Below are 10,362 nucleotides of genomic sequence, written 5' to 3' on the forward strand. Positions count from 1 at the left end.
TTGACAAAAGAGGATTGTCTACATCACTGTCCAAACCTGAACGACTTTCCTTGAACTCCCTTTACTCTTTTTTGCCTGCAGACAAAACAGCCAGACTTTCTAGTTGTTGTGAGAAATCCTTTGTAGATAAATGTAGCTTTTACCTTTCTCCACAGTTCAGTTCAAGCATTTCTTTCACCAGACACATACAGGGTATGGTTTGAATGTTTCTGTCTATCACGTCCTAGATTTCTTCCCAAAAAATATTCCATCTTCTCCTTTCCTCCCACCTAAGCCAATCCTCCTCATCCCTTTTTTCTTGGCACAGAGACTGTGGTGGTTTGGACTTGCATGCTGTTGATTGTACCCAGCCACACCTAGTCCTTAATTGTGCACTTCATACACAACATTTCAGTACAAATTCTATCCATTTCAGGGAATTTCCAACTCCTAGTTTACTATTAACTGGAACCTCTACTCCTACAGACATTCTTACACATGGTCCCAAACTACCCATACATAGATGCATTGTTCTCTCCTAAACAAACTTACTGGGTTTGAATTCAAAATGTTCACTGTACAACTGACTTCAGCATCACATACTGAAGTGTGTGTTCCAAGGCTCTTCTGCAAGAATACTGTCAAAGATGCACTAACCTTAAGCCATTGAAGAGCTGCTTAGATTTATCCAATAAGTAGCAAAAGTCTGTCACCGTTTTCCTCTCTGCTTGAGGAATATCATCTTCAGCTCCTCCTGATGACATGATTTCTTTTAGAGCAAACTCAATCCTGTGAAGAAGAAAATATCCATGTTACTCAAAAATCAAGGGCTGCTGTGAACTCATCCAGATGAGATGCACGTTCAGTTCCATGGGGATGTAACACAGAGCATGCAGTTCTCCCACAGGTTTCTCTTCTCAAGACTCATTAAAAATAATGGCTGAGAATCAAAGCAGGGGAGTAATTATTGCACAATGCACTAGTTAACAGAGCAAAATTAAAAATAACAGTGGTACAAGAGTCATAAAATAAAATAACTCTGAGGACCTTTTTCACAAACACAAAACTGCCAACGAAAGGACTGTAGCATAAACAGCACTTGGGTTTCACACTTGGACAAAGAAATCCTCTCCAAATTTCCCTTCTGCAGAGGTGTTTATCCTGCACCCACATTTAGAGAGACCAGCCTCAGTTCTCTTATCATTTCATTTTCCTCTGTAACTGCTGAAAACTGTAGCTCACTAGGTTCCTATTGCTAAAACATAGCAAACATTTAGACAGAATGCTAAAAAATGCCCTCTCCTTCCCCTCTGCTTCCTCAAGACTGTTTAATTCCACGGCTTGCACTGCCCACAATTATACCTGCAGATATATTTATACTGTTCATATGAGCAAAACATCATATTGTACAATAATCATCTGAACAAAAACCTAAGATATAATGTAGATAATCCTAGTACTGAGTAAGTAAGGGAATAGGAAAGCCTATAGAGGCAGAGTGGTGTTTAAAATCTTACTCCAAACACACAGATATCAAATTACCCTTTTGAGCATCCAAAGATGAGCTACAGATTTCACAGCAGCAGCAACAAAACGTCTCCTCTGGAAATGGCTGCCAGGTCTTCAGCTCTTCTGTGCTCAGGATTTTAGTGCAAGATAAACACAACTCTAGCTGGGCACATGCAAGAGCTTTTACTTTCAGCAGCTTCTCTAGCAGTTCTAGTGGGTGCTTTTTTAAGCAACAAAATTCCCTTTGTGCAGCAACTCAGTTTGGATACTATTTGCACAAATAATTACCTACATATCCCAACTGAAGCCAGGGAATGGCAAAGCTAACTCCTTCCACCCATTGGGAAGTACCCAATTTCAGCAATTGTCACAAAAAACCTTCACAATAATCAAAGAGGCTTCAGAAATACTTCCCTGAACAAACACTTCATGCCTACCAAAGGGAGGAAAAAATGGTAGTTTCCCCCCCAGCGTTTGGGACAAATTAGGGAGCCATCCTGCCAACCAAGCAGTCCCCTGATTTCCCAGTTTGGACAAGATGCAGCACCCATCCATTTGTTTTTACACACCCACGTGACAGCCAGAGCACCAGGGCAAGGCCAGGGGGACACTGCACAAACCACTTGTCAAGGAGCTCCAGAAAAAGGTAGGAAGTATCTCTGTATTGTCAGGTAACTGCAATATGGGTAGCAGAGTCCAAAACATACCACCCAGATGTCACAAGCTTTGGCATGAGCCAGGCAAGCAGGACATGAACATTGCAAACCACGAGCCTGTGTCCAAAACCCGCGAACATCCACATTCACACAGCACGGAACAAACACCGAGTACTCAAAGCACCAACGAATGAGATGGAAGTGAACAGCGAGACCTAAAAACCAGATGTCAGAAGTAGCCAGGAGGTGACTCGGGAATTCCAGGAAGAGGACAATACCCCGGGACCTGTGTGCTCCTCAGCAAGGGTGACCTAAATCCTGCGGCGAGGCCGTGGGTTCTGCGCACTCCGCGTGGTAATCCAGGCACTCCAGAGCAGCTTCAGACACATTTGCAAAAATTCAGGAGCTTGCTTAAATGGCAAAGCATGTTTCATACAGTCTGTGTATCTGTCCTTTAATCTCATGGCAAAGCAGATTTTATTTTATGTTACCCTTAAGTTATACTCCCCAACGTCCCCAACCACTGCCAACGCTGGCCAACAGAACGAGTGCTAGCCCTGACACAGGCAAGTAAAACCAACTTGGTTTCTGTCTGTTTTTTTAAACCAAGTAGTTTGCACGTGGAGGAGGTCCACCAGACCTCCAGAAGAGGCCATTTATACAATCAACAGAAGACACACTAGAAAATCCATAGCCTGCAAATCTGAAAGGTATCAGAAGGCAGGAAAAATAGGTAAAACTGGCTTTTCCAGCTGACAGAGAAGGAAAATAAAATTGGGTATCTCATGCACTGGTTTTGGCTTATCATGCTCTGGAGGGGGTGGTATTTGGTGGTGTACAAAGGAAGAGCCACTACCAGGAGCAGCTCGGGAGAGGAGGAGGTGCTCCCTGCACTAAGGACTGTGTTGTAATGCAGCAGCAGTACAGACAGGAGGGAGAATTATTATTAGAACAGCAAGTGGGCACAGCAAAGGGAGGAATATAGCTCCTGACATCGCCCTTTCCTCAGGGACTGCTCAGCTCCAAATGAACAATATAAATAAAATGCAGCCAGGAGTACAACCACGTGGACCTCTCCTTCCCTTTGACACTTGAAGTTATCCCCATGGATCTGTGCTCCTCATCTGCAAAAGAGACAGTTCTCCCAGTTCTGACAGCCCAGCCACACCAGGAATATCACCTACTTTATTTTTTGTTCTGTGTCTGAAGCTTTTTGCCTTTTTTCATGCAAAAGAAACTGTTCAGCTGTTTTGCATGACAATTTTTCTTAAGTAGCACATGTTAAAAAAAATTCTCTCCAGAGTCTGCAAAAGGAGACACTGAAACATTGGTTTAAAAGACTTAAAATAAGTCAGAAAATGGTGAATTCCAGCAGAACTTATTATTCTCTCAAAGATTTTAACAACTCCTCAGGCCATACAAGGCAGAAAAATTGTGCTGTCCAAGCCCCACACTTGGCGTGCCAGGTTCTTCCAACACCCTCTCAGAACACAAGACTCTAGGTTTGCTAAGTGCAATACATTAATACATTTTACAAATTCACCCCCTTGCAGCACCCCGGGCAGCAGAGCTTTAGAGACATCCCAGAGGATGGCACGAGTGTCCAAGGCAGCAGGAGCCGAAGGGCAGCGGGAGGAGGGCACGGGACAGGACGGAGGTTTCATGGTGCTGGCCAGTATTTTTAAAGTCAGATGTCACTTACATCACACACTCTGCACTTCCCTGTGGTTTGCCGTCTTTTGGCTAAGGTTTTCCAGGCTTAGCTGGAAGGGGAAAAGTGCTGAAGTCAATGGTATGCACTCCCCACTGGCCCTACCCCAGGACTCAGGCCTGCAAAGCAAGGCAGGCTTCGGGAGCGGTGAAGGAACGCTCTGGTTCAGGAAAATCAAGCTGACAATGCAAGTCCAGCATGGACAGTTAAATAAGTGTATTACAGGCACATCCTCTTAGATTTATTACAGAGCCAGGATCAGTGTAACCCACCACTGAGCTGCCTGGTAGAAGAGGGGGGTCATAACTTCACACTGACACATACAAGCAAATAAAACCTCAGGGCACTGAGGATTCGGTGTGACTGTAGGGCACAGTGCTTGGGCAGATGTCAGCAGGGTACAAGCTCTAGATAAAAGTGAAGACAGACAGAACCAGGAGCAGTTTTCCAGAGCTGCACAGCAGAGTTGGCTGGACACGGCATCTTGACCTCTTGACAGAGCACTTGTACAATTTACCTGCCTCTTTTAAGCCATTACTTCTGCTCAGCTGTGAGATCTTGACTGGTTTTCAAATGCTTCCCACTCCTCACTTAGAGATGCAAGTGGTACTAAAAACCAAAACCAAACACACTTTGTACATCTTGTTGATACAGCATTCTCCCCAAACTAAGAACTGCTCTCCACAGAAACCAGTGGTGGAAAACACGTTCCAGTCTATCAGGATTTTAAAGCTGTCAAATCTCGAGTCAGAGACCAGCTCTTTTTCCACTTTTCATCCTGACACATCTCCCACAGCATCACTGCCAAAAGGGGACGTGACACAAAGCCAGACACCCAGCTGGTATCTATTTCTTATCCGCAAATTAACAACACAGATAAAATGAAGCTCTTCATCACTGATACCCAAAGCCTGGAACCATCACTTCTTAAATCTCTTCCAAAAACCAGCTGATCTTACTGTCATCAAGCAGGATATATACCTTGGCTCTCTATTTGCCTCTCCTTTTCTTCTACAGACTGGCACACTTGTCTCATGTTTTCTTTCAAAGCTATACTGCACGTTTTGGGAAAACCATCTGTGTGTTTCCATGTGATGTGCTCAGAGTGCTAGTCCTGACAGAGCCTCAGACAACACAAAATTCATTAGAGCCCAAATTCACTCCTCTTGTCAGAATACCTAATTCTCCATTGAGAGCCACTGTCCTGAAGCTCCTGAGACACCACTCAGTTCTACCCAAGAAACACTGAGATAAATAAATAAATAGCAATTCCCCCAGACACGCACCAACAACCTCACAGCCTGCTGGAGTCAGGCCTCCAGAGGAAATGGCAATGAGCAGTTATACATCAAACCATTTTTTCATAAAATACACGGCAGGGGAAAAGGATTTCTTTATTATTTTAAGGTTTTTAGTAAAATTTGGAACCGAACATGGACATTCCTCATCCCAAACACTGTTCACCTCGGGGCACGTCTGCACTGCAGTGGCTGCAGCTTTCCCAGATGCACCCAGCTCCTTTTCCAGCAGCTCGCTGGATGCTGCAGGAAGCATCTGGGAGCAGGCTGAGCCCACACCTGGGCTCTGGCAGGGCTCAGTCCCAGGGGACAGCGATGCCCAGGGCGAGCTCAGAGAACAAGCAGTGCGTTTGTGTCCCAGCTCTGCTCACTGCTCTGGGGCACACACAGAATGCACAGGGAAAAGGGCTTATAGAAGTTACATTTTAGTACTGCAACCCGAAAGTTCACCACTTTCACATGAAGGTGTATTTCCTTCCTTAGCATATCGAAGATGGGAAGATCTGCAAACACTGTCTCAGTGCTTTGTCTACAGAATCAGGCTTTTCATTTGTTTCGCATGTCTTTAAAAGTCCCTTTATTGCTTAAAGCACACCTGTCTGTAACCAGAACTGCAGCTTTGGCATCTTTTCTCCCAGAGAAACACGGAGGTGCTCATTAACATCACACCATGGAAACCGTGTAGTCCCTTCCTGCCTCCTACATTGAGATCATGGAAGCCACACCTCACCAGCAGACTCTGAATTCACTCTGGGCAGACTCACTGTGAATACAAGAGACATGATCTCACCATGGGATGCACGTGGCCTTCTTCAATCACCTTCAGAACACAAAACTTTCGCTTCTCTTCTTTATGTTTCTGCCACTGGTAATTTGTTCCACTTTTGTCCATTCTGCGCCCTCTGTGATCCCTTTTTCACTGCAGTTCACGACCTTTTGTGTATAGGATGAACAAAGGGCACGGGCTAAAAATGTCATCACAGTTGGGCCTCTGCTCTTCTACTGACTTCACCAGTTTGCTACTAAAAATGGGCTCAAGCTCAAAGTCAGACTGAGGCAGAATTTCTGGGTCATCGGAGCCCAGGAATCTCCAAAAGATGGTGCAGAAGCAATGTGGAAGAGGATGCAAGTATTTCCTTTTATCCAAATTCAAATCATGAATCTGTCGTGGTGCCTGCATACCACCTACATGGTACTTAGCAGTCATTTGCATTGTATGAAAGAGCAAGAGAAAAAAGAACATCAGGCTGGCCCACTCTTGGCAGGGTGGGAGGGTAGAAGGGAGACAGAAAAACACCATCAGCTGTGGCAGTGAGCTGTGTGTATTTACATTTCACAGGCTGAACTATTTAGTGGTTTATTTACACACAATGTTCTCGAAGCAGCTAAAATGCCAGTTTCGTTTTATCTTGATTTTGTGGTAATGCACATAAGCCACAGAACCATAGGGAGAGTCTGCAAATGAGAGATGAACCTCGTACAGCTGGAAAAGCACGTAAGCCACTGCGAGAAGGGAGAGAGATTTTGGGAGCACAGGCACAAGCAGGTCTGAAATGCATTAGTTATGACAAGAGACCAAAATACAACCCTGGGACTCAAAAGCAAGGATCCAGTCACAGTGCAACAGCTTGTGCTGCAGGGATCACACACCCCAGGGTAACCCTCACAGCCAAGCCATCCTACGGCACGGCACCGCAGGCCTCGGGTCTCTCCGGCTGCCCCTCCATGTTGAAGTGAGGAGGGAATTGCAGTCAGCTCCATTTTATGCACATTTGGTGGCAAGACGCCAACACAACTGTTGACTGAGCCAAATCTGGGCCCCCTTGAACTAAGCCATCACCCAGAGCAGGGCGGAAAAGCACATGCCTCTCGCCTCCCGAGCAGCCAAGTTCCTGAAAAGCATCCCAGTTGCAAGAAAGATTTTCTTCTTTCTTTCCTCCAACGACTGATGTTTTAACTCTTTGATTCACTATTAAAGAATTTAATTCATTAATTCAAAATGGAACAGCAAGCATCAAGCTGCATTGTACAGCAACGTGACGGAGAGGCTCCTTTCCAGCGAGCCAATGATTTACTGGCCTGGCCCAGATGGAGCTGAGGCCAGTGCCCGATCTGGAGGGCAGCTCTCGCCACACTCTGCAGCCTGTTCCCATCCTTGGCCAAGGTGCCAATGGCTGCCTTCCAACTGGAATCGTACTCCGACAAAGGAGAACGCAGGACAAGCTTGGGAAAGCCTTCTGATCCCTTCAGTTCACTTCTTCCCTCCAAACCAGTGTTTGGCAGGAGCTGCCAGCAAGGTTGGGAGTTGCATGGAGAGTATCATCACTGAGAATTCAGCCTCCTGAGCAGGGACTGCTGCTGGACTGTGCCTCTGCCTCACAGCAGAGAAATCCCTCTGCTGACTTCTGCTTTAATTATATTTAAAAAATTCAGCTTCCAGTCTGTGTTCCATTATATTAATAGCAATAATTAAAAATACTTCAAACAACGAGTCCTCTAAACCTGCAGTTCCATCCAGGCTTTCTGGCACCACACACTTCCTTTCCTGACTGACATCCTCGGGGATCCAGATTGATGGTTACTCTGTTCCATCCCTGCTGCAGGGCTGTGCTGCGTTCTCTCAGCACATGTAAACTGCAAGGTAATATTTGTGTTGGCAACTTCCTTACATACTTTACAGAACCAGACCTCAATTTGACCCTCTGTGCAGCTCCCACACACAATTTGGTCCACTCCTTTGAACTGTTTCCTCCTGCTGCAACACATACCCCATTCCATACCTCTGTTTCCAGCCTGTTTAAAAACTACATATCCAGAACAGAGCTTTTGTGCTAAAGGAGAGCAGGTCAGCTACAAAAGCCAACCCTGCAGAATGTTCTTATGCAAGGACACCAAGGAAAATTCCTTCTACAAGGATTGCTCCACTTTTATGAAAAAATGAGAACTGCAAAAAGTTCTGTGAAAAAAGCCATCAACACCCAGGTTTTCCTGGTCAGACTCCAAGAGCTGTAGTGTGCTTTGGAGGCTGGTGGGGGGCATTGGAGGTTTTTTGTTTAAAATCAGTTACATTTCAGCTCTTTAGGCAGTAAGACCACCTCAGAACAGACCTTCACACCAGAGCTCTTCCTTGCCCAAAGCACACCACGCAGAATAAAAGATAAGCCAACAACGTAACGTGTCCAGATGATCCAATGAATTCCCATTATCCATCTGTGCCGCAGCAGATCATCAACAACTCCATTTAAAGCCAACAGAGCTAAACCAGAATAAAAGTGATGCAAGGAGAGGGGAGATGTGAGCGGCACACGGCAGCGAGGCAGCTGCAGTGCGAGCAGGGGACTGTGCAGCCGCAGCATGTGACAGGAACAGCACTGGCAGCAGCCAGGGAGAGCTGCAACCCCAGCTCCCACCTCCCCACATCTGTGCTCCCAGTGTAACACTGTGGACACCACCATCTGATCTCAGTGCAGAACTGACTCGGGTTAGAAGCTTCTCGATGTTCTGAATGGTTACACTCCATTTTTATTACTTGCCTCCATGAAATAAAACAGGGACACAGAAATTAATAACAATACAGGCAATGTGTTCCTCCCACTGGAAAGCACTTTCAGCATCTTTATCACTTGTAGATCAAATTTCTCAACAGAGCATGATGAGCACAGAACACAGTATCATTCTTACACAGAGCTAAGTCCAACTAGACATCTTTGTGCTAAAATCCCCCACGTTTGTAAGGAACCTGGATTGACAGTTGAATTTTGATGCTGCATTATACTCATATTTTAAAATAAAACAATGATCACAATCTTCTTTGCAGCACAATAAAATATTTCTTCTCTCCATACAGCTTCCATGAAGGGTTTTTCTATTTCCCGCAGTAAAGGACCTGGCCATCACATTTGTGTGCACTGTCTGTAGTGCTTTGGCACCTCAGAATTACACTCTTTGCTCCTAGTGAAGTGACTGTTTCTTTCAATCAACATAAACTGTGGTCCAGTTTATCCAAACATCTTAAAAGAGACTGACTTTGAAAACGAAGGATCTTTTCTCTAAACACGACCGACAGTCAGGCTCCTGAATTGCTCCCTTGACAGCCTGGGCCAGGGATGGCACAACCACCACACCACGGGTTCAGGTGAGGTGAGAGACACCGGGCAGGGACTGCCCTGCAAACTCCCACAGCAACATCCACACCAGGATGATCCTCCCCGACTTCCAAAGGCTGCTGCCCGCCCGGCAGCCCTGCTGCTCGCAGGAGCAGTGGGAAGCACACACATGCTGGGAGACACACTCACATTTTAGTCATCATATGGTCCCACAGCGCTGCTTTGCATTAGCTTGGACAAGATGCCATGAATTACAGGTTGTGTTTGCACAGCTTGTGCAAAATCTACAGATCTTTTACATTAAGGGACCCATTTTGCAGGTTGGAGGACTAGAATTGTTTAGCCCAGACACAGCTCAGGTGTAGAAGCTTGGAGCCTGGTTATTAAATGAAAGAAGAGCAATTCAGACTTCGACAATAACAGGTCCTATTCTGTGATGGGAGGTCGGACCCAGAGCTGCAAACATGCAGTCTTGATCCTGAACATTTTACCTGCAACAGCCTTTAGCTATGGACATTTTAACAGGGCAAGAAATTTGGGGGCATGACACAACATAACAACCATCCAGCTTCTGTCCCCAAGGACATCTCACGTCACCTATTGTCCACAGCGTTTCTCCGTACAAAAAAAGAATTTGGTGGAGAGGGACCTGCCGCAATAAAAGTTTAAAATCAGAACAAACCCCCGGTGACTCCATCAAACCTGCAATTTGGGTATCCAGCACTGCACGAACTGCCCCTGTAAAATCCTGCACCGTTCCGTCCCACCGGATTCGCTGGCAGACGCTGGATGCAGGTACCTGTCACAGGCAGGCTCAACAGCTCCAGCCTCGCCCGGAGCGAGCGGGAGGGGAGCGCGGGGAACGCAGAAGTTAATAAAGAGGGGGTCGTTCGGGGAATTATTTCAGCTACGCCGCCAATCCGGGCCTAAGCATTAGACGTGTCACATCGCGTTCCTGCTCTCCGTTAGCGGCGGAGGCAGCGGGGGCGCACGGCCCCGCGCAGCCCCCGGGCCCCGCAGCCCCTGCCCCGCACCGCGGCACCGGGCGCGGACCCGCCGGGGATGCTCCGCGCAGCCCCGCCCGCACCTGCCGCCTTACCTGT

The 10,362-nt window shown here is 46.4% G+C and overlaps 1 protein-coding gene across 3 annotated transcripts in view; it reads right to left on the reverse strand.

The window, feature by feature from the left end:
• The window catches only part of SCAI (suppressor of cancer cell invasion), a 32,814-nt gene extending 22,538 nt beyond the window's left edge, over positions 1-10,276 (reverse strand). The window contains exons 1-2 of one of the 3 annotated variants that reach the window (XM_027650072.1): positions 2,423-10,276; positions 637-768 (exon numbers count right to left, since the gene is read on the reverse strand). In XM_027650072.1, coding sequence (XP_027505873.1) covers positions 637-743 — 107 coding nt within the window. In that variant the 5' untranslated portion in view covers positions 744-768; positions 2,423-10,276. Of the gene's footprint in view, positions 1-636; positions 769-2,328 lie in introns of all 3 variants that reach the window. The other 2 variants (XM_027650070.1, XM_027650071.1) reach the window with 2 other exon arrangements.
• Between the last annotated feature and the right edge of the window lie 86 nt (positions 10,277-10,362).

This window comes from Corapipo altera, unplaced genomic scaffold (assembly GCF_003945725.1).
Source record: "Corapipo altera isolate COAL_440 unplaced genomic scaffold, ASM394572v1 268, whole genome shotgun sequence".
Lineage (NCBI taxonomy): Eukaryota > Metazoa > Chordata > Aves > Passeriformes > Pipridae > Corapipo > Corapipo altera.